Raw genomic sequence first — 26,305 nt, 5'->3', positions numbered from 1 at the left:
ACATGTAAATTTGCTGCTACAAATACAGCTATATTTGTGCTTACATGTATGTTTATCTTTCTCATTACTCTTATATTTATATTAACATTTTTAGGGTATTTCGTGTCCTTCCGTTCCTTTTTGTTTCATTTTTTTTTCTTTCTTTTTCTCATTTATTCATTTTTAAATAAAAATACGTACTACGTCTGTTTCTACTTCTAGTTCTACTTCTACTTCTACTTCTACTTCTAGTTCTACTTCTACTTCTACTTCTACTTCTACTTCTAGTTCTACTTCTACTTCTACTTCTACTTCTTTTATTATTTTTTTTTTGTTTTTTGTTTTAATCGACTTTCTATTTTCAATCTAACCGTTTAAAGAAAGATGTTTCTCGGATATATACTAGTTTGTACGTATATGCAAGCAACCTGTATGTTAACATACGTGACATACCTTTTACCCTGGATGTATAAGTGCCTATCCTTATAAATGATAGTGCAAATACTTAAGCTCTTTCTCATTAGTAACAAAATGCAAGGTATCGTCCAGAAAAAGTACATAAGGTAAAACACACCTACAGAAGATATCTCTCTTAATCATTTCGAAAGGTCTATAAAGAGTGAAAGTAGGAGAAGAGGCGTATATAAGAAGAGAATCCGGTGAATACATAATAGAATGAATGAACGAATGAATGATCGAATGAATGATCAAATGAATGATCGAATGAATGATTGAATGAATGAATAAGGGAAAAGCTGAAAGGGTGAACATGTGAAGGACAAAGAAGGATGATGAGTACTATAGTACAAAAGCGTCATCTGTCCATCCTACAGCTCGGAATATTTCTGTCTTTCCTGTACTAACCTAATAATAAACAAAATACATAACGAAATCAGAGTGATCAACGAGATGTTCATCTTTAAGCCGGGCAATAAAACTCCTATAAAATACCAGTATATGATGTTTATCAGCAGTAACCATACAGTGTATATGTACCACAGACTTTCTAGTCTATGCATAACTAGAAAGTAAAAGATGGGCACAACGAAAGTAAATCCAGCTTCGGAAAAGATGCTGCAACTTGGGTAAAAAAAAAAAAAAAGGAAAAGAAAAGAAAAATAATAACAATAATGATAATAATTGTAATTATGATAATAATGACAGTAATGATAATAATGACAATAATGATAATAAAATAAGTAGCAGCAAATAGGGAGTAATGACGGCATATATAACTCAACAGCAGCACGCAGAAGGTAATGACAAGTAATAGGAAGAAATGAAAAATGATAACGCCCCTATCCGTATACACATCAGGGATAGTGCTAATCTGTAAACACTTTTTACCTGTGTGCTTTCTGAAGGGCAAGTAAAGAATTCTTTGGTAACATCCACAAATTTTCGTATACCAGAAAAATAGTCCACAAGTAGTCTAAGGTTGACAGGAGGAGACTATAAAGAAAGGAGAAAATAAGAGTAAATAGAAATTTTAATGTACGTATGGACATATGAACGTGTGCATATATGCATGTGTTCATGTGTTCATGTGTGCATGTGTGCATGTGGGCAAAAGGACTTGTCCCCCTTCACTGCTTCAACATAGTGAATAATTTATTATTGTTACATAAAAATCGACAAAATGAAGAAGCGTATTTTAATTCTGAACACATTGGTGGGGTTAACAGATCTAGTTTTTATGATTGATGAAATTAAAAAAGCAATAACGATTAGAATGATCAAAAATCTTGATATAAAAATTGTTAGGAAGCTGGGAATTTTGAACTAAAACGGGTGGAAAAGGGGTATCACGAAAAATGCACATACGTGCGTAAATATATGTATATATACATATGCGCACGTATATGTACACACGTATATGTACACACGTATATGTACACATGTATATGTATACATTTATATGTATGCATTTATATGTACATATGTGTGTATATACGTGGATTTTATTCTGACAACAACCTAGCAAAATGGTTGACTATGTAGACTACGAATGAGTATGTCTGCTGAAGTATGGACCGTGCATCTATTTTTTATTATTTATTTATTTATGAACGTACTAGAGAATACAACTGACTCATGTGTATGGGAGCTACTCTTAGGAGTATGCAAGAGAGGTGTAGAATTAATATCAGTATTATATGGAATATATAATTTTCCACATGATAATTTAAATCAAAAGAATTTGACCATAATAAATAGTATCTTTCTACTTTTTGATCTAAAAAAGAGAGAAGATTATTTTGTTTTGGTGTTATTCGTTGTTTGAAATTAGCTCCTTGTACAACTACATTAATTTGTTCTATATATGTTAATAAGAATTTAATTTTCTGTGCGCATATATAAAATAAGCAAGAAAAGTTCATAAAAATTAGTTTTTCATCAGATGTGCTTTCATAACAATAAGAGTTCCTTGAAGCAGAAGTGTTAAACTTTGAATTGGTTCTATGTTGACTTTTTATTATTCTAGAATAAGCTTCACTTTGTTGATTATTATTTTTTTTTGACTTCTTAAGCATGAACATGTGCATATTGTTATATTCCTCATTTGAACCATCCACATTATTACCACTTACACTAGAAAAGCTTTCTGTTTTATTTCGCTCATACGCATTTTCTTTAGAAATTATGGGGTTGTTCGTATTTCCACAGTTATAGAGATTATAATCATTCTCTTTATGCGCTATGCCTTTATCTCCTTTATCTATTTCACTGTTTTCAAATAATTCTGCACCATGCTTTTGTTGATTTCTAATTTTTTTTTTTTTTTTTACATATAACTTTTTCTCATCCTTTTCAAAATTGTCATAATTGATGCTAACTGGAAGTGTGGTACATTTGTTTACTTTTTTTTTCTCCCCCTCTGCCCTTTGTCCCACTTCCTTCTGTGCGCCTTTCCTCTTCCCTTGGTCCTTTTTTTCTTTTTCTTCTTCCTTTTCTTCCTTTTTGTAGTTATTTATAATTCCTTGCGAATGTGCGATCTTCCCCTGACTTTGGAAGTTCCCTCGATTTAGTGCATCTTTCGGCTTGATATTTTTTTTTTTTTCTGGATGTGCCAAAGAATTGATAGCAAATTTTGATTCAAAGAGTTGTTCACATGGTTTGGATTTTCCATCATTTTCTGCATTTTTTTCTTTCTTTTTTGATGAATGAGAAGAGTTAATTTTTATGGGATCTGTCTTAATTAAAGTAGTAAATAAATCGTCCATCTGAATTTTGTTTTCTGAAATATCCGTATTGCGACCTGCCAGATTTTCTATAGAGTCCTCTATCAATTTTGTGGAAAATACTTTAGTGTGTATAAAATGTTCATGCTTCAAATAGTGGCTTATGTCATTTGCCATGTCATTTGCTATACCATTTGCTATACCATTTGCTATACCATTTGCTACACCATTTTCGTTTCTGCAGACATGTTTGTCCTTTTTTCCCTTGTGTTGACTATCCTCTTTTCCCCCTTCTTTACTCTTTTTTTCTTTTTTGTAACTTCTACAACTGTTGGCTTCTTTTTTCCCTTTTTCATTTTTGTCCTTAGGAGAATTGTTATCAGGGTACCGCAAAACGTCGGCATGCTTGTACCCCTCTTCTTTACTAAATTTGCGTCCTCCTTTTTTTTTTATGTTCATCATTGTAATTTTTTCCATTTCTCGTTTGTTTTTCTGGTTAATGCATAAGTTCTCTGGATATAGCACCTCCTTGTACGTATGCCTTTTTTTATTTTTTATGTTCCCTTTCTTCTCTTTAGAATAAAGTATTTTATCCTGATTGTAGGGATGTATCATATGTGTGTAATTGTTGTTTTTACTATTCGATCCCTGTGGTTTATTTTTTATGTTGGTTCGATTTTCCCCGTTAGGATGAAGATGCAAGTCGGATTTACACCCCTGCAATTTTAGCAGTTCCATTAGAAAATAAAAATTTATCCTATTTGAATTTGAATGTAATTTCATAATTTGTTTTTTTTTTCTTTCAGTAGATAAACAAAGTAAATGTAATTTTTTATGATATAATGCTTTGAGACAATAATATGGTGGATAGTAAAGGAAAATTTTTTGATTCTTTAGAGTATAAAATTTATTGGACAGCCTAGTAGAAGGTATTTCTAAATTTTGTATTTCTTTTTCATTCTTTAAGTTAATTATGGGTATATTATTGAAAAATATGTTCCATTTTATTCTCATATAATTATTTAAATCTAATAGTATATCAGCTAGCTTTACAAAACATATTTGTTGATACTCATTTATATAAGGAAACATTACCATCATATTTTTGGGATTATCTGAGGCAAGGGATATAGACTTAGAAAAATAGTACAAGTACCTGTAAAATATTATACTTAGGAAAAAAGTATTTAATACAAGTAGGAAAATATAAATGTCTATTATACTTGAATTTATCGAACTATTTATTGCAACTATTGCCAGTACTATAACACTGTCTAGTAAAAATAAATTTCTTAAATGATACTTGGTAAAATATAGCATTATACTTAAAAGGAAAAAAATTATGCTATTAAAAGATTCATCTATCTCTAATAAAAAGAAAGGTAAAATACATGACAAGGATAATAGTACAACAAATGAAACATCGGATATAATAGATCTTTGGAAAACCTTTTGAACAGAAAAACACATCAAACTTATAATAAACAAACTTCCTTGTAAATTCGTTGCCATGTCCCCTTTGCTTTTTTCTTGTGTTAACCCTCCTAGGAGAAATAACGAGATGTTCAATATGCATAACCCTGCTGTACTATCTGCAGTGTCTAAGATGAAAATGTGTTTCAATTCTTCCCTTGTAACAAACTTTTTACTTTGACAAAAAAAAAAAAAAAAAAAAAAAAAAAAAAAATAGGAATAAGTTATAGAAGTGCTAAAATGCAGCCGTGTAACGGCATATCAAAATGGCAAACAAGTAAAAACGAGCATAATTTTAATAGCGATTTTTTGTGCCTTATGAAGTTGAATACTCTTACGCGTTCTTACACCCCTTTTACTCGCTTTTACACGAATTTACATCCTTTTACTTGCTTTTACACGCATTTACACGAATTTACACCCTCGTACACACTTTTATACACTCTCTGTCTTTTTTTTAAATAAAATAGTTCTCCATGTTTTATTGATGTACCACTTATTAATATTCCTTATTTCTACCTTTAGTTTTATTCCTTATTTAAAAAAACTTTTCCTCTTCCTCCCCCACGGTTTCCCCTTTTTAACCGTATTTTTGGTCTTTTGTAGAGTCTCATAATTATAATTTAATTTTATTATTATTTTTTTTTTTATTTTATTTTTATTTTTATTTTTATCTTTATCTTCATTTTTAGTTTTAATTTTAATTTTAATTTTAATTTTTTTTTTTTTGTGGACAGTACCTCGTTTTAACATCTTTTTCTACCATAAATGATTTTTTCCTGCCACTCGTTAAATATGAATAATGATCTTTCTTAAAATATTTCAACATTTTCACAAAAATGTAGAATATGGGTATAAATGCTATTTATTTGGAAAATTTAAATCGTATACAACTTCAAATAAAAAGAAAAGTATTTCGTTGTTATAAAAAATTAGAAGGAATATACGTTTGTTTATTTTCATTATTTTATATAATTATAATATTTTCTTTTTAGTCAAGTGTTGTATAAAGGATTTACACCCTTTTTCTTTTCATTCACAAAAAAAAAAAAAAAAAAAAAAAAAGCCTATAAATTTATAGCATATTTTTTGTTTTTTGTTTGTGTTGTTAAACGAATTAATATTTTTTAAAAATTGGTTGTCTTTTTTTTATTTTTATTTTATTAATTTATCTATTATGTAGATATTTCATAATATTTAAAAAAAAAAAAAAAAAAAAAACGTGCTTTCTGAGTTGGTTACTTATGTAAAATTTTAAATATATTATTATTGCTTGGTCATAAATATATATAAAATCATTAAAAAATATATGACCTTGTCAGAAATTACATATCGCGCATACATTAAGGTAAAACAATGAGCACGAACACACACACACACACATGCATAAACACTTGGATACTTATGTGTGTAGTATTTTCGCTTCATGTTTATGGATATGTTTCTCATGGTTCATATCTAAACAATCATGATTCCTGGACACTGCGCACAGGTTGGGTGCCATTTTAAAAAGAGTTTCATGTAATGAATTGTCAAAAGATTGCAGTAATTTTTTTTAATGGAAGGTTGAAGATCATTAATAAGAAATTGTTAGCTCATAAGAATGCACATATATAAACACAGGTAAGGGATAAAACATTTCCTCCAAAATTGTTATTCATGCCCTGAATATCAAATGCACGAAAAAAAAAGTAACACAGGTAAAGAAGATACATATTTTAACAAAAAGGGCGTACGTTAACCATTACTGCTGAAACGTGAAAGTCATAACTGCTCACCTTACCGCAATAGAAATGCTTTTTTGAAAAAAAAAAAAAAAAAAATGCGCTGTTTTTTAAAACGATTATATTAAGCTATTTTGTGTGACTAGGTGCAGTACCATAGGGAACAAAAAAGAAAAAAAAAACATTTATATATATATATATATATATATCAACAGTGTAGTTCATTAAAAAGAATATTAGAAGGTCTACTTTATTATGATGCTTCAAATTTTATATAAAATAGATAACACTGAAAAGACAATCTTTTGTTTATTTAAATATATCTACAAATTATACTGATATATGTTTGTCTTGTTACGACTGGTATACGGTATAGGAATAAATTACAAGTTTTGCTTTATTTTTTATTTACTTTTTTTTAAATATACATTTTCAGCTATCAGTGTTTAATCATTTTTGCATTAATTTTAAAGTGTACCTTTATTTTCTAATTTGTTTTATGGCACATATAACTATACGTTTGAGGTACACAGGGGTAGGTGCAAACTTGCAGTAGGTGAAATAAATAGGGAAATCCTGCTTATAATTTAGTAATATAAATATATATTCACATAAAAAAACTTTAGTTTTTTTTTCCTTTACACACGAAAAAAAAAATTATAAATTTTTTTTAGCATTTTACTCTAAATTGTATATATACCTCTATTATTCAGGCATTCAAAATAATAAAAAATATATGTGCAAAGAAGATAATATTGCAAACAAATTTTTACATGAAAAAAAAAAAAAAAAAAAAAATTGAAATATATCTTTATACGTAAAAATTAAGAAAATTTGCATAATTCAAAAATTTTAAAAATAGAATTTTTTTTTTTTTTTTTACAGTAAAAATGACCTTATATAAAGATGTATGTGATTTTTATCTTTTAAAATTATGTTAACATATAATGTACTGAATAAAAAAGAAAATATATATTTTGTTTTATTATCAGTACATGCAAAATAACACCTTTTTGGGGGAATGCTATCTTTTTGCAGCGTGCTCATGGTCATATATAAATAAATATATATACATAATATATTATATATACATGTGTACATTATTTACAAATATTCAAAATTTCAAAAAGTATTTTCAAATAAATGATTAGTCCACATTTTAATTTTTCATTTGCAATTCTTTCACACCTTCTAATGAAACACTTTCCATCAGAAAAGTAAAAAAGATTGAAAAGGGGAAAAAAAAGAAAGAAGTTGGGCAAATTTAAACTGCTACAAATTTACATTAATAAAAAAAAAAATATGTCAGCAGTTGAAGAATTAAAGTTCATTTGGAATTTTTTATTTTCGGATATTACATCAGAAAAACAAGATGAAGAAATAGAATGTCAAAAAAAATATGAAGAAAATATAAATTTACTAAAAAGATTAATGCGAACAGAAAACTTAAAATTTGAACAAAAATATAATGCCTTGAATGTATTGGAAAAATTAAAAGATGTGAAAGGTGTTAAATATGAAGATGTTTTATATGATTATGCAAAAAATTTTTTAAAATTTTTAAAGGAATCTTTTGGAAATGTAGCAGAAGAAATTCAAATAAATGATAAAATATCTTATAGAAGAAATGAATTAATAAAACAGGATTTAAATAATAAATTACAAAATTTAAACAATAACTACAATTTAGAATATATTAATTTAAATAAATGTTTAGGAACAGAGAATTTTGAAAATCAGCTAAATGCGAGCTTGAAATTTAATTCGTTAAAGGATATTTTAAGTAAATTGTTAATTGAAATGAAGAAATACGAAAATCAGTACAATAATTTATCGGATACAGATAAATTTTTGGATATGAAAATTTATGAAATTGAAAATTATTTAAATAAAGATGTTAATGACAATGCGTAAAAAAGATACTGTAATTTGGTCTCCACAAATTTGGGGGCACACAGAACTTTACGCAGATTATTATATGTACATATATGTATATATATATATATATATATACATACAATTGTACATTATTTATATGAATATTTTGTATGTATAGGTGCATGCCCGTACATGCATATAATAAGACAGTTAAGGAGAATAATTAATACTGTTAACAAAGATCAAACATATAATAATAGGAGATTCACGATATAAAAATTAAGACAAAACTATTTTTTTATTCTTTTAATATTTTTTATTAATGTGAAATTATTTAAGAAGCATAATAACTCATTGTTGTTTTCTTCAATTTCATTGGATCATCTTTAGTCGGTTTACTAGAATGTTGAATATCATTTGTTATTTTATCTATTTATATTTATTTTATCACTTTATTATTTTTTTTTTTTTTGTTGTTGTTGTTGCTATGAAATAGCTGTTAAGAGCCAGTTATAAGAGAATATTTTAATAATAATAAAAAAGACGTCATATCCTTTTTTTTTTTTTTTTACTAAAAATTTTTTTGTTGGATTACAATATTTTGAAATGTTAAAAATGAAAAAGTTTGTATTATGTGACATAAGTTTTTTTTTTTTTGTAGCACTCATTTTATTTTTTTTTAATGTAATTTTTAAATATATAAAAAAAGGAAAAAATATATGAAAATGGAAATATATAAAAGTAGTGAACTATGTAATACTAACGAAATGCTATATATAAATATGGATTTGGCTTTTTAGACATTTGCATATATGTATATATACATAGGTGCAGTATATATATATATATATAACAATATGGGGTGTTAACATATACATTGATACAACAAATCATACAATTTTTAAGGATTAAAAAGCACAAAAGAAATGGAAATCTTGTTAACAAAAAAGAACTATAATTTCTTTGATGTTTGTTGACTGTTTACGTATGTATCATATATATATATATATATATATATATATATAAAGAATAATTAATGTTTTTTTTTTTCCAAATATGTTATTATTTATTTTAAAAATGTAAAAGAAAAGTATGTGGACATGCATTTAAAGCATATGTATGGACATAGTATAACTTACATTTTTTAAAAAATGCTGCGTTTAAATTGAGCGGATATAATTTTATTATTATTTTTTTATTGAAAATAAGGAGAATGTAGTTGCAAATTTTTTAAGGACGTAAATATTAAAACAAGGCTGACATATATAGGGTACACATATATGTGCTACAAGCGTATATATGGTACAGACGTATATGTATTATTGGATAGTATCAAAAAAACAAATTAAAATCATGGAAGGAACATACTTTGTTCCCAAAAATTCTGTTTCGTCTTGCTTATATTTTTTTACCTGAACTGTTCAGAATTATTGACATATTATTTATAAATAATTTCATAATATATATTAATAAATAAAGTAAAATTAAAAGGAGAAAAGAAAAAGAAAAAAAAAAAAGGAGAATTTTATATTTAATATAAGTTATAATAATTGTTAAGCGGTTGCAAAAGAACATCAAAATTTTGTAATGTTCAATGAGAAATATGAGAAAGATTAATTTAGACAAAAAATAAAGTATTTTTTCATATATTTTTGGAATTATATGTATGAAAAAAGTTTTCACTTATTTTTTTACTAAAATTTTTTGTGTGAATATGTATTTCAATTTTTTCCTTCAAAATAATTGTATAAAATGTGGAATATTGAGAAAATAGGATTTTTTTGTTTTTATTATTTTTTTTTTTTGTTTTTTTTACAATTGGAATTTTTCATTGAAGAAGTTCTGGGTGAGGATAGTCAGCGTAAGTGATTATGATTATACTTTATTAAAATTTAAATTAAATTTTCTGTTTTGTTTTTACAATTGTATACTTATGTAACAAATATTAAAAATACAGGAATACCGAAATGGGAAAATAAAAATAATTATAAGTTATTGCGGAAATGCATTAGTATATATATTTAAACTAAGTCATATTGTGATGTAGGTATATTTATATATATATATATATATGACTGATGGAGTATATCAGTTGAAGGTATATTAATAAAGTACCTTTAATGTATGAGAAAAAACATAAATATATTATCATCACTTAAAATTACAAAAGGTTATATATATTTATTATAAAGATGTCATGTTTATTCAAGGCTTTTTTATTTTATTTTATATAATTTCTTATTTATTTGTTTTAAAAGATTCTTTATTACACATTAAGAGAAATGTTATAAAATGTTTGCAAAAGGAATTTTCAAATAAGTTGAAATAATATTTATTTTTTTAATTTCTGTATTATGAATGAAATTTGTAAAAATATCAATTTTTTGCTGAATTAAATTGAAATAGCTTTATCAGCGAGTTAATAACTTATATTCTTTAAACATTAAAAATTAAAAAATTTTCTTTTAAATATTTTATATGCACATGAAGATGAAGGATAGTAATGATTGTAATAACTGCAGTAAATTAAAAGGGGGCAGTGTCATTAATTAGATAGGTTATTAAAAAAAAAAAAAAAAAAGGATTAATAGCAGACAAGATAATAAACAACGTGTAAGAATAGTAGTAACTATTACTATTACGAATAAGAGCACTATGCAATTTTTTTGTTCACTATGAAATAAAGTAGATGTCGCACATACTAATGATGAGTAGTGGTAATTGCTAATTTTATGCTATTATATATAGCCCTTGTAGAATAATTTTACTTATCTATTTAATTTTTCATATTTCTTATATTTTTACGAAATAAAATATTTGCTTTTCTTGGTTAACAATTGTAAACGACTATATACTTATACATATATATATATGTATATACGTATGTTTATATACATATGCTTCATATTTTCAATAACTAGGTGTTGAATGTACTGCTTTATAATAAAAATTACACAATCAGAATAAATGGCACGATTTAATTATGATTTTTATGAGAATTTTTAATATACACAAAATTTTGCGAACTTGTTATATTTATATATACTCATAATGTAATATAAAAAAAATTAGTGAGGCCAAAAAAAATATTTCTATTATATATGTATTAAATGCACTTAAAAAAGTGAAAACACGTTTATACGTTTAAACAGTTATATTTTAAATTCTGATTATTCCAAAATATATAATAATTATCATTTAACACCTTTAAAAAAAAGAAAAGAAAAAGATAGAGATAAACATAAACATGAACAAAGAAAAGAAAACTCAACAGGGACAAGTGTGAAATAGTGAGAAATGCACCCTATATAATATATCGTTAAAATGGCAAGAACTATAGTTCAGCTAATATTGATGCATTTTTAAATTTATAAGAGGCGTATAAGTTTTAGTTCAGATTTTAATTTAAGTTTAAGCTTCAGTTTATTTTAATTTTTTTTTTTATTTCCTTTTTGTAATAATCTTTATCATTTCCATAAATGTAATAATTAATATATAATGCGCAAAAAAAAAAAAAAAAATACAATATTACAATTTAACAAAGTACATAGAATAACAAAATAATTACATATATATATATATATATATATATATATATCACAAAAAAAAAAAAAAAAAAAAAACTTTGAAAAAAGTCTTATATGAAAAGTATGTTATCAAAAACATCTCATTTTTAGTAGTACCATAAAAAAAAAAAACTAAAAACGGAAAAACAGTTAAATGAATATATAAGCAGTTGAATAAACAAATAGATGGACAAACGAATTAATGAGAAATTAAATGAATTAACATAAAAGTAAATAAATAAACGTATAAAAGTTTAAACAAATGAACTACAAAAATTTGCAAGTAAACGATCAAACAGATGAACAAACCAATGAACAAACCAATGAACAAACAATTGAATAATTAAACGTATAAGCAAAATTGATACATTAATCATAATAATGCATAAGAAAAAATAAGCAAAATAAAAATAAAAAGTTTTGTTTATTTTACAATATAATGAGGAATTCGCCCGCACAGTAGCTTCATATAATGCATATATATATACACTTATATATTATATACTTACATATGAATGCACTTGTATATGTATATACGTATTTATGTATAAAATTTTATATATTTACACTTTTGTTTATTTTTATGCATTAATTTTTCTTATATTCATATATTTAAAAAATAAAAAAAAGAATTTTCAAAGTATATTCTTACAGTTTGAGCAAAATTGAGAATATATAACATAATTATATAAAAATGTTTTAATAAATGAATGTACATTTCTCCAAAATTTTTAAGAATATTATTTAATTTAATATAATTTTATTATTTTTTTTTATTTTTATTTATTTTCCCCCCTTTAAATATTCTACGAATACCTGCCTCTGTTCAGTTTTTAAGAAAAAAAAAAATTCTTATTTTTATATAGATTGCTGAAAAGTGCAAAAATTCATTTGGGGCTTTATAATGTAAATATAAAAAATTATTATACGAGTAATATTTTTTTCATTTTACTTATATATCTATTTAACTTTATTCATATGTATTTATCTATTTAAGTTTTTTCATTTATTTTAAGCTATTTATGTTTATCTATTCATATATATATATATATATATATATATATATATATGTATTTATCTATACGTTTTTTTTCTTTTCTTTTTACATTATAATAAGTTTAAATCGATTTACGTTTGAAAAGTTTAAGAACTCTTCTGCTTGTTTTATTCCATTGCACTATATTTTACCATATTTATCGTAATATAGCAATACATTACGTATTAACAGAAGATAGGTATTTCTTTTTAATATCCTCCCCCTTCCGTTTGTTTCGACAGTATATATCAGTTTAATAAGCGAATTTTTTTTTTTTTTTTTCTTTTTTCCTTTTTTTCCATTTTTTTTTTTTTTTCATTTTTCCTGTTTTTCCTTTTTTGGCACTTGTGTTAAAAAGGAAAAGATGGGTAAGTATAATACCTCGAGAAGAACAGAGGAAGGGTTAGATAAATATCATTATAGAGAAGAAAGGTACGAAAAGCAAGATAATAACAGTTTCACAAACAAGTCGGATATGCATATGAAAGAAAAGGAGTCGTATTATACGTTGGAGAACAGAAGATATGGATCAAGAAGTCGAGAAAAAGGGACTGGAGGTGGTAGAGAGAATTATAAAAATGAAAACAATTATAATAATAGTAGTTATAAGAAGTCATCTGTAGAAAATTATCATGGGAAACGAAATGAAATGTCAAATGGGGACAGAACTAGAAATTATTCAAAGAGTAGAAAAGATTATTATCATCATCATCATCAGAATTTTTCGCGTGATAGATATTATAATAATAGATCTCCTGCAAGAAGAAATTTTTCAAAAGATAGGAATAAGAATATAATGATGTATGACAGAAATAATGATAGAAAATACAGTGATAAGTACAGATATGAAAGGGAAAATAATAACAATAATAGTAATCATAATAATAATCATAGTAATCATAATAATAGTAATAACAATAATCATAACAGTAACAGGTTATGGGGAAATAGTGGACATAATAACGTTTCTGGACCGTATGAGAATAATTATAATAATAGAGGAAGAAATGAAAGAATGAATATAAGAAGGTATTCCCCAGGAGCTGATAGACAAAGATCTCCTTATGATAATAATTCATATAGAATGAATATCGGTATGATTAGAAGAGAAAGACAAAAAGATATGAGAAATAAGTATGGATATAAGAAAGCTGATCCATGTAAAATTTTTGTGGGCAATATTTCACCAGATGCAAGAGAAGAAGATGTAAGAAGAAAGTTTTTACATTATGGAGATATTATGAACATGCAGTGGAAAAGAAGATTTGCATTTATAGAATATTTTAGGTCATCACATGCACAAAATGCTATTCAAGAAGAAAATGGGAAATTTTTTTTTGGAGAAGAATTAAGTGTACAACCACATCATCCAGGATCTTTTTTTTTTCATAACAGAAATGATAATCGAAATTTTTCTTCAAAATATCAACGCAATTATTCTCCCCATAATAGAAATGAGTCAAGAGAAAGAAAAAATTCTTTAAGAATTGTTGTTAAAAATGTTGATGAAAAAGCTAGCTGGCAAGATCTAAAAGATTTTGGGAGAGAAGTTGGGTCAGTAAATTATGCTAATATTATTCAAGATAGTAATAATAATAAAGAGAGGTATGGAATAATAGAATATTATAATTATGAAACGATTAAAAAAGCTGTAGAAGTTTTAAATGGAAAAAAGTTTAACGGAAATGTAGTCGAAGTTGTGAAATATAATGACTCGTCATTAGACAGTATACTTTATAGAAATAAAGATAGAGAATTTAATTATTATAATAAAGAAAATAATATGGGAGATCATAAAAAGTATTATGTTAATGATAAATTTTATGGAGATTCTTATAATCGTGATAAGGATAAATATAGAAAGGACAAATTTTATGACAGGTATAGAAATTATGATCGAAATAAACTTAGTAGAGATGAAAAGGAAAACACAACATATCACGACAGACGAGATGCCAGCTATAGAAGAGGAGGTGGTGGCGGTAGTGGCAGTGGAATGCATGAAAAGAGAAGGAGCATACAGGATAACGAAAGGAATAGTGATATAAAAAAAGAAAGGGATGATGATAACAGAAACATTGGTAAGGACGCAGAAGGCGTTGACGGAAGAAGTCAGTTGAGTGATGGCAAGGCGAATGAAAAGGATGAAGGTGAGGATAGAGCAATGGAGAGGAGCGAAAGGAGGGTAGGTAATGAAAGATGGGAAAGAAGGAAGAAAAGTGAAAGAAGGGAAATAAGCGAAAGAAGGGAAAGAAGCGAAAGAAGGGAAAGAAGCGAAAGAAGGGAAAGAAGCGAGAGAAGGGAAAGAAGCGAGAGAAGGGAAAGAAGCGAAAGAAGGGAAAGAGGTGAAAGAAGCGAAAGAAGGGAAAGAAGCGAAAGAAGGGAAAGAAGCGAAAAAAGCGAAAGAAGGGAAAGAAGCGAAAGAAGGGAAAGAAGGGAAAGAAGCGAAAGAAGGGAAAGAGGTGAAAGAAGAGAAAGAAGTGAGGAAAGGGAGCAGATAGAAAAAGAACAACTTTACGAGAAGCAAGGGACTATGGAAAGTATTGAAAATGGGAAAAAAAGAGATAAATATAAAAGGGGTGGAGCAGGAGGAAGGTATGGAAGAAACTACAAAAGTGAAAGAAGCGAAAGTGTTATTAGGAATGGAAGAGAAGAAAGAGGAGAAGAACAACACATTTTGAAAAAAGATAAGGATGATTATACTAACGAAAAAGAAGGAAAAATAAATATAGATAAAAATGATAGAGAATTAAGTACAAGAGGTGATGATGAGGATGGACAGTTATATAAAAGTGACAAGGAAAGAAGTACAGATTCAACAAATATTAAAGATAAAAGTGATAAAAATTCAAATACAATGAATAAGAATGATGAACATTATAGAAGCAGAAGTTCAAGTGTAAAACCAAAATCTTATAAAAGAAATATGAACAGAAGAAGGGTTAGCAAAGTATCAGAAGGATCATCAGTCAGACGTGACTTAAGAGACAGTTATTGTGATGATAACATTAATAATGATAAATGGTCCATCTCAAAAAAGGCTTGTATAAATAAATGCAATTCTACCGAAAGCGGTGCATAGTTGTGGAGTAAGTGCTGGTATGGATAGAGGAAATGTGTGAATAAATATATGCATGTGTTTGGTACATGTACACATTATTATCTATATGTAAAACACAAGTTTACTTACGGAGATGCGGCCTTTACGCATATGTTGACATGTATTCAGGTGTATGTATATATATGCACTTGTATTTGTATATTTATAAATTTTATTATTATATTTTTTTTTTTTTCAAACCCCTCGCGAATTTATATATATACATAATTTTAACCAATAATTGGCTTTTTCGACGAATGAAGCTCATTTCATTGTTTTTCATGGAAATAGAGTGAAACGCTGTTTTTTATAAACGTACTAGGTTGGCGTATGCATACGTGAGCATGCACGTATATGAATGTATGTATACATTGTATGTGTCATATATATATATATTTATGTTTACACATGTAGATACAGACAGATATATATAGATAGATGGATGCAACTCTTTTCATGTATAATAGAACTTCACGTATTTTTTTTTTTTTTTTTTTTTTTTTTATTAAACATCACGCAACCCTTCAATTTTATGAGTAGTCATAATTAATTTTAATATTGTGATTACACAATTTAATTTGCAAAAATTTAGTTAACCGCATTTCACTTAACATTTTGCGTATTTCTTATTATTTAAAGATTTTTTTTTTTTTTTCACGTATCTTATATTTTTTTTATATTTCATTTCTTTCCTCTATTTTTTTAACCCCAAAGTTTTTTAATTGCATATTAGTGAGGGGCACAAAAAAGTTACACAGGTATACAGGTAATGACAAAAGTGTACATATATGTAGAAAGCAAACAATTTATGTATTGACATTAGTATATTATTAATTTTATCCCCATTATATAGGAACGTGTTCCCGGAAAAATTACAAATATATATTTATATATATGGAAAAAGTTTTTTAAAAATACCTACAATTGGGGGAAAAAACTGGTTTAATAAGAACTAGCATACGACGAGTACGCCTACTCGTTTGCTAATATGTATTAATATTAAAATGTTATAACAGCTGAATACTAAGGGTTCCGTAAAAATTTGTACACAATTGGTCAGTGCACATTTATCTACCCTTATGACGCTGGAGGAAAAAAATGAAATTTTTAAAAGGCTAATTAAGTACGAATTTGATATTAATTTCATTACATACTAGGAACATGGGTGTACTCTATTTATATAAACACATTTATGCATGCACGTATATACATATATATGCACATATATACATATATATATATATATATATATATAATACTTGCTTTCCGTACCTGTGCAAGTAGTATATAAACTTCACTAATGCGTATATACAGAAAAGGTACGAAATGTGCTTATTGCACCTTTATGCTAGAAGCTGCATAATTTCCTATGCTGGTAAAGCAAATAGTACAAGTAGTTAATCTTATTGTTTTTAATTTGTAGAGTTAAAAACAAATGCACTTATACAAATGCGTAAACGTGCTTACAAACACCAAAAAAAAAAAAAATATATATATATATATATATATATATATATGTTAATATCCATAAATGCACCATAATTAAAAGGAATGAACCGCTGCTGCAACTGATTCGTAATTACAGTTTGATGGATTCATACTCTTTTTTTTTTTTTTGAGGAATTTACAAACACGTGCTTGCTTCTATATATTATAAATTAAGTTACTATTATTTTATTTATTTATTTACTTATTTACTCTTTTATTCATTTTCTTGCTTTATTTTCTTCCTTTGTTTAATATTAAAATAGGAAAGACTTAAGAATCGTAATCTTTTAAAAATACGTTATATTGAAATGATAGGCATGCCACTGCTATTACTGTATTCTATTTTATGTGCAACACTAATATAGCAAAACGTATACGTTAAACATTTTAAAAATTTATTAACCTTTTATTTTGTTAATACGTAAAAAGCTGTGACAGCTTCATTTTCGTTTATGTTCTTATACAATTCCGTAGATACGTGGAATATGCTATATCCCTTTTTCATAAAAAAGAAAAATTTAAGAGTGACTTATATATTCTCACACATACATACATATATATATATATATATATATATATATATATATATATTTATATAAATATGCACATATGTTCATAACATATCATTTATCCTTTTTAAAAAATATAGATTATGCCGTAATATGTACATAAAAAATATTTGAATATATATGTATGTGCTAAAAAGTAAAAAACAAAAATTTGTATTACGTGTTTACACAAAATTTATGCATAATTTAATATACACAGTTAAAAAGTTATGTTGTAATCTCTAATTTAAAACATGTATATTAGTAGTTTACAAATAAGTACAAGTAACAACAATGTTATATATATATAATATATATTAAAAAGGTATTGAATTCTATATTATGCACACGTAACAATATATTTTTTTAATTGTTATAGAGATACTTAACCTCTCGCAGTTTTTAGCATAATATATATTTTTTTATTATAATTAATTTCAAATTCTATTTTATTTTACTATATATATGTTGTTTTATATATATATGTATATGTTATTATTTTTTTTTCTAATTTATGTTGGACGTTTTTATATTGTTAAAAATGCGTAAATGTAATTTTGAACGTTTCATTAGAAAAAAAAAAAAAAAATAAATAAGAAATAATATAAAAATTTTGAAAAATCTATGAAGATATTATTACCAGATTTTAACTGTACCATATATTATAACCGTTATATTACATATATGTATATAAATATATATATGTAAAAATATACGCACAAATTTATGTACATGCACAAATATACGCATATATTTGAAATTGCACAGAATAAAAATTTGTTAAATGAACTTATACATGTGTATATATATATGTATACATGTGTATATATATATGTATACATATATATAAATGTGAAAAACTATTCTATATATTTTTAAAGTTAAATTTTATGCAGTTTTATTTAATATAGCCACAGATTGTTAAAGCGAAAAGAATAAATATGTTTATGTACATATATTTGTATATACATGAATATAATATATATATTATATATACACATATGTACTTATACAAGATACATAAATTTATATATATATATTTTTTTAACACAATTAGTATTATAAAATAGGACTAAAAATTAGTATTACAAAGTAGTATTACAAAGTAGTATTACAAAGTAGTATTACAAAGTAGTATTACAAAGTAGTATTACAAAGTAGTATTACAAAGGTATTACAAAGGAGTATTACAAAGGAGTATTACAAAGGAGTATTACACAAAAGTACAAAGTATTACAAAGGAGTATTACAAAGGAGTATTACAAGTAGTATTACAAAGGAGTATTACAAAGTAGTATTACAAAAGAGTATTACAAAGTAGTATTACAAAGGAGTATTACAAAGGAGTATTACAAAGGAGCATTACAACTTAGTTTTTAAAAAAAGAAGTTTTGATAAATGTAATGACACCTTTTATTAATTGTAAATTTTTTTAGAATATAACATTATGTTCGTAGATTATATATGTAGTTTTTAAATTACGATTACTGAAATCATAGGAATTTTATTTTTCTAATTTTTTTTTACAATTTTATGTAATCAAAGTGTGTATATAAATAAATAAATATAAATATTCACAGTGTATACATATATATTAATCATATACATATATATTAATCATATACATATATATTAATCATATGCATATATATTAATCATATGCATATATATTAATCATATACATATATATAATCATATACATATATATAATCATATGCATATATATTAATCATATACATATATATTAATCATATACATATATATTAATCATATGCATATATATTAATCATATGCATATATATTAATCATATGCATATACATTAATCATATACATATATATTAATCATATACATATATATAAATCATATGCATATATATTAATCATATACCTATATATTAGCTTATATATAGATATCAATTATTTATATATATAAATTCACTTCAAACATACAATATAATCGCGTAAAAAATGTATTATATGAACGAAATAACCTGAGAATGATGTGTACTTATCAACATATGTATAACAATATACACAAGAATGTAATTAAAGTACGTATTAATATATTCATATAAGTGAAGTGAAATATATATAATAAAACAGCATCATTTGAATAGTTAAGCATAGAACACAATGAACAAAAAATGCATATACCGTTATACATACTTCCATATTTATATGTACGTGTATTTGTATATAAAATAATATTATATATATGGGTACATTTATAAATATACTAAAATAACACATAAAAATAGCAAACACATAACGGCAAATATAAACATATGTATGCTTATGTAATATTATGTATATATATATATATATGTTTATATATGCGTACGCCAAAATTATGTATGTCGTAGTGGTGTAATTGTTTAAAAAAAAAAAAAAAACGTTTATATACACTTGAACCAAGTAAAAAAATAATTTAAAATTTCATTCTACATAAAATTCAATAATACATCACAAAAAAAAAAAAAAAAAAAAAAAAAAAAAAAAAAAAAAAAAAAAAAAAAAAAAAAAAAAGAAAAAGAAAAAGAAAAAGAAAAAGAAAAAATTGAAAAATAAGATGAGGTTTTAAATATTACTCATGTTATATACATATATATATATATATATATATATATATATAAGCAAATCATGTACGTGAAAAAATTTTATTTTAAACATGAAAGCGGTTAAATTTTTTTTTTTTTTTTTTATTATTTTTTTTTGTTTTTTTGTGAATATTTTAATATGAATTATAATGTGATTACATGAATAAATGAATATAGAAACATATTATAATGTTATATAAATTAAATTTTTTAAAAATTTCAATATTTATACATAAATTGATGAAGTTATAAAATATACCCACGATAAAAATATAATTAGTATTTAACGTTTTTTTTTCTATGCTCGAATGATATGTTAGCCTTTATCACCTATATATATATATATATATATATATAAATATACGTATATGTACTAACATATATAACATTTATGCGCCCTTATATACATTTATATATTCATACATTTATACGCGCATATATACATATGCAATAACGTACACGTGAGGAAGATTCCTTTTTTTTGTTTTTATAATTTTTTTTTTTTAAATTAAAAAAAAAATTTGACAAAATAAAGCTAAATTTATCGAACATATGTTTACATTTTTGAGAAGTTGAAGTTGAGATATTTATATATATATATATATATATATATATATATAACACATGCATAGTAGCAAAAAAAAAAGCATATATATTTATGAGTACAAGTTATAAATACTAGCATGCTAATGCCATCATATTCAGGTGTGCATATGTTTACATACTCTTCAACATAAGAACGTTCAGATACGAATTTGGTTAAATTTTCAAAGGAGTATTTCAATTTTTCTCATTAATTGTATTATACTCCATTTTATTTTTCTCCATTTTATTTATATATTTTTTTTTTTGTCAAAATTATTATACATATTTGTAAAACGAATTAAGAAAAGTTTGATTATGAATCAAGTTGATGATTATGATTACTTCTGTCATAGTTGTGAAGATGTGAAAAGAACAAGTGACATTGAAATTATATATGATGGTGAAATAAAATGTAAGAGTTGTAATAATGTTGGTTTTGTGGAAAAGATAGATGAAGATGATCCAATAAGTTTTCATTCGATAAATACAAATAGGGAAGGTAGGAATACAGTAGGGGGTAGATATTTTAATAATAACAATAATTTAAATAATAATTATAATAATAGAAGTGCCTTTACAAGTAATAACAGTAGTGCTTTTAATACTAGTGCTAATATGAATGCAAATCAGAATACTAATATGAATACTAATATGAATGCCAATATGAATACTAATATGAATACCAATATGAATGCCAATATGAATGCCAATATGAATGCCAGTGCAAATGATAACATTTTTAGCGACTTGATGTTATTTAGAAATATGTATCAGCAGATGTTTAATACGAGTTTTAGACCAGCAGATGCAGACATTCATTTTACAGCCAATTTCGGTACACCTATTAATGAAAATGGGGCTAGTGATAATACTGTTAGAAGTGATGGGGGTAATAGGGTATTTGTAGGAAGAAATTATAGTTATAACAATAATAATAATAATAATAACAGTAATTATAACACCGAAAGTAGTAATGATACGAATAATATGAACTCTCATATTAACACGAATGTTAACGCAAATGTTAATGCTACTAGTAGCACTAATAGTTATAGAAATAATTACAATAACAATTATAGTAACAGTAATGCCAATAATTTCACCAACAGCTACGCCAGTAATTATGCCAACAGTTACGCCAACAGCTACACTAGCAGTAACAGTGTCAACCCAAGAAACCCCAGAATTATTACGAGAGCAATAGATATAACGAATGTTCCTTTCAACTCACTTATAAGACAAAATTTCCAAGATATAATAGACAACATATTAGCAAATTCGTTTGATCATATTTCCTTAGATCAAGTATTGACTGTTATAATGGAAAGTGATCCATCAAGAAATGGACCCCCTCCAGCATCTGAAGAAGTTATCAAAAATTTAAAAGTAGATATATTAACATCTGAGAGAGCAAAAGAGTTAGAATCTTGTGCCATATGTAGAGAAGAATATAAAGAGAATGATGAAGTACATAGAATAACAGATAATGAACGTTGTCGGCATGTTTTTCATTGTTCTTGTATCATCCCATGGTTAAAAGAAAGGAATTCTTGCCCTACTTGTCGTTTTGAGTTACCTACAGATGATCAAGAATATAACTGTAAAAGGGAAGAATTAAGAGAAAGAATTAACTCTGAAATTTCTCGTAACAATTCTTTTAGCAATTCTAATAATCCGAACGAGAGTACGAATGGAAGTGGAAATGCAGCGGCTCTCAATGGTAGCAGTAATGAAGCTAGAAATTATGCCATAAATGAAGATAGCAGTGATAAAGTGAATAGTAAAGACGAGAGCAATGACCGTGGAAAAGCGAATAAGGACGATAATAATGGTAATAACGTTAATAACGTTAATATTGTTAGTAATGTTAGTAATGATAACAATGGCAGTAATAACAGCAATGATATCAATGGTAAGGAGCCAGGCGACAGGGATGCAAGTGGAAAGAACGTTAATGAAAATGAATCAGGAAAAAATGTTACGCCTAATAGAACAGGAAATGTGGAAAATGCGGTTGATGAAACGAGGTACGTTCATTTTACGGATGAATATGACATTAACCACCTAGAAGGTTTTGCAGCATCACAAACATCGTCCATTTTACAAAATTTTTTTAATAGATTCATAACTGGAAATAATGATTCAAATAGAGTAAATAGAATTTATACCCCCACTCATACTTTTATTAGAAGCAGCAACAGAAACTCAGATACAAGAAACACTTATGAACAGAGTCAGGTGAGACCGGGAGAAAATCCTTTTGAGGGTAATTGTCGTTCCCCAAATGAGAGAAACATACCAAAGAAGAAGGATGGTGATGATGATAAAGATGATAATAATAATGGTAATAATACTAATAGTTGTAGTAATAGTAATAATTGTAGTAATAGTAATAATTGTAGTAATAGTAATAATAAAAGTAATGGTAATAATAAAAGTAATGGTAATAATAAAAGTAATAGCAATAACAGTAATAAGAATAACGATTGTGAGAGTAATGGTCAAAATAGCAATATGAATAATAATAGCAGTAATAACAGCGGTAGTAACCAGAACACACACAGTCATAGTAACACAGTCAGACGTAATGATTACAACCAGGGTAAGGATAACAGTGAAAACGCTTACAAAAATAAAAATAGCAATTCAAATGGAAGTAACGCAGTCAATGGGGAAGAAAACAATAACATCAGTAGTGGTGATAATAACATTGATAATAGCATTAATGATACCATTAATGATACGATTAATAATAACAACAATGTTAATAATAATATTAATAAGAGTAACGGTGCAAATATGAGTGGGCGTTTTTATGAAAACTCAAGTAATAGATCCCACATAACTGAAAATGTTTTTGATGCATCTACTGTTATTGGCACAGCAAACATCTTCGGTGCTTCAAATGCAGTCCATGGTCCGAATGTAGTTCGTGCTTCAAATGGAGTCCATGGTCCGAATGTACTTCGTGGTCCAAGTATACTTCGTGGTCCAAGTATACTTCGTGCTACCAGTGTAGTACGTGTTCCGAGTTCAGTTCGCACAAGCAGTGCAATCCGTTCTAACAATACAGTCCGTTCAACCAATACATCCCGTACTCCAATTACAGTCCATGCTCCAATAGAAATACGTGCCCCAACTACAATACGTAGTCAAAATATAATGCATGTTCCCAATTCAGTTCCTTCTCCAAATACATTCACAACATCAAACAGTATAGGAACACCCATCCATTTTGATAGTGCAAATGTATTTGTTAATAACGTTAATAATAGTAACACAGGTGGTCATAGAAGAGGGTTTTCTGAAAATATAATTAATAATTTAAGTGAATTATGTTCTAGTATAAATAATCTTCATGGAATAAATTCTGGTAGAAATGATTTCACGGCTAATATAAGAGAAGAACCTCCAATTGATATTAACAGTAATATTAAGAAACCTAAAGAAGAACAAAAGCTGAAAGATATTGAGCATTCTTCTTCTACTTCATCAATCATAAAGAAGGATTATATTTGTAAAAATGTTAGTAATAAAGAAAATATATGCATGGATGAGAGTGCTAGGTATAGTAACAGTTCACATGATTCCAGTAACAGGAACAGTAAAAGTGTATCAAAAAAGATTGAAAAAAGAATTTATGAAAAAGTTAATGCAAGTTATAGCAATGGAAGCAATAGTAATAAAAGCACTAGTATAAATAGAGATAGTGACAATGAAAAAGAGAGTACTAGAAAGAAGTCAAAAAACTATGATAATGAAGAAGGGCGTAATAGTATTAGTAGTACGCGTAGTAATACCATAAATAGAGGAAGCAATAATGATACGTTATCGGAGATTATGTATAGTTCTATTGAAGGTAGCTCAAATAATGGTACATGTAACGTTGTCAGTAACGATATTATAAACGATATGGGTAATGATGTGATAAACGGTTTAAGTAACGACGCGAGTAACGAATCAAAAAACCTTCCGAAAAGACAAAGTACGGTAAAAAAATATTTTTTCGACAAATTACAGTGGTTGAAAAGTTATGACAGCAAGGAAAAAAAAAAAAATGATAAAGGTCAAGATGTGTGTAATGACACAGTAGAGGTGCATAATAACGTAGATGAAAATGCGAATTTGAATGTGAGTGAGAATTCGAATGAGCATGAAAAGGAGATGGACTCAGAATTGACTGCAACAAACGATAGTGCTACTTATTCCGTGAAAAATGATATTAAGAGGGATTATTTGTATATCAATGATAACAATAGTAGTGGAAATGATAACATACGCGGTAGTGGTAACAGCGATTCTAAAGGAAACGACCTCGATAATAATCATAAGTTCAGTAATCATAGTAATAACAACGATGGTGGAAGCAACAATTGTGAGAGCCTATGCAAAGCCAGAAGTGATAAACCGAAACAATCAACTAATATAATTACAAATGAAAGTATATTTGAAAATAAAAAATTACAGTAAAATAATAGGTATCTCTGGGAACGATTATTTATGTCATAGAAAGATTGTGTATTTTGGTTATTCAAAAACGTCCTTTAATTATACCAAAAGGCGAAAAATGTGTATACTCATTATTTGACATATTGGGTAAGAATAAATTGTTATGATATATGCAAAGATGAATTATATTAGCAATAGTTACACATGAGTTAGTTGATCAAATGGGGAATAGCGAAAGTCCAAAAGAAAAAAAAAAAAAAAGAAAAGAAACAGAAGATGAAAAAGAAAAAGAAAAAAAGGAAGAAAAAGTTAAATTAAATTATACTGAATTGAGATAAATTAAACTAAAGTGAATTCAATTGAATTCAATTTAAGGCAATTTTAATAGGGGAGACATATGCTCATTTTATATGTCCATTTACATTTAAAAGTAAATATATTTATTATATGTAGAAATTTGGAAAATAATAAAGTTGCGGGAAAGGGTTATTCATATTATATCTTCCTATATATATAATTATAATTTTGGAGAATTAAAATGTGTATGTATATTTTGCATTTATATATTTTTGCTTTCTATGGCGTGTGTTAATATATTTTGCCGCGTATGGATATAACATATATATAAATGTACTTACAAGTGCATAGATGTGTATATATACATACAAATATATACATTTGTGTGTATTTTATGCTAAT

The 26,305-nt window shown here is 26.0% G+C and overlaps 4 protein-coding genes across 4 annotated transcripts; 3 read left to right on the top strand and 1 right to left on the bottom strand.

The window, feature by feature from the left end:
* Positions 1 to 462: 462 nt before the first annotated feature.
* On the bottom strand, positions 463 to 5,463 carry PmUG01_08020400 (conserved Plasmodium protein, unknown function; the record flags this gene model as incomplete). The annotated part of the gene is made up of 6 exons (XM_029004352.1): positions 463 to 589; positions 811 to 1,053; positions 1,327 to 1,431; positions 1,604 to 1,761; positions 2,055 to 4,809; positions 5,375 to 5,463. The coding sequence occupies 6 exons, from the start codon at positions 5,461 to 5,463 to the stop codon at positions 463 to 465; spliced, it is 3,477 nt and encodes a 1,158-aa protein (XP_028861050.1).
* Positions 5,464 to 7,660: 2,197 nt separating this feature from the next.
* On the top strand, positions 7,661 to 8,272 carry PmUG01_08020300 (conserved Plasmodium protein, unknown function; the record flags this gene model as incomplete). Its single annotated transcript, XM_029004351.1, has 1 exon — positions 7,661 to 8,272. One exon carries the CDS (start codon positions 7,661 to 7,663, stop codon positions 8,270 to 8,272), a length of 612 nt encoding a protein of 203 aa, XP_028861049.1.
* A 4,930-nt stretch (positions 8,273 to 13,202) lies between these two features.
* Positions 13,203 to 15,920, top strand: PmUG01_08020200 (RNA-binding protein, putative; the record flags this gene model as incomplete). Its single annotated transcript, XM_029004350.1, has 1 exon — positions 13,203 to 15,920. One exon carries the CDS (start codon positions 13,203 to 13,205, stop codon positions 15,918 to 15,920), a length of 2,718 nt encoding a protein of 905 aa, XP_028861048.1.
* Positions 15,921 to 21,472: 5,552 nt separating this feature from the next.
* PmUG01_08020100 (E3 ubiquitin-protein ligase, putative) lies at positions 21,473 to 25,627 on the top strand (the record flags this gene model as incomplete). Its single annotated transcript, XM_029004349.1, has 1 exon — positions 21,473 to 25,627. The coding sequence occupies one exon, from the start codon at positions 21,473 to 21,475 to the stop codon at positions 25,625 to 25,627; it is 4,155 nt and encodes a 1,384-aa protein (XP_028861047.1).
* Positions 25,628 to 26,305: the final 678 nt, after the last annotated feature.

Source organism: Plasmodium malariae, assembly GCF_900090045.1.
Source record: "Plasmodium malariae genome assembly, chromosome: 8".
NCBI classification, from domain to species: Eukaryota; Apicomplexa; class Aconoidasida; order Haemosporida; family Plasmodiidae; genus Plasmodium; species Plasmodium malariae.
Note: the sequence above shows the minus strand (reverse complement) of the source record. Positions and strands in the feature narration are given on the sequence as shown.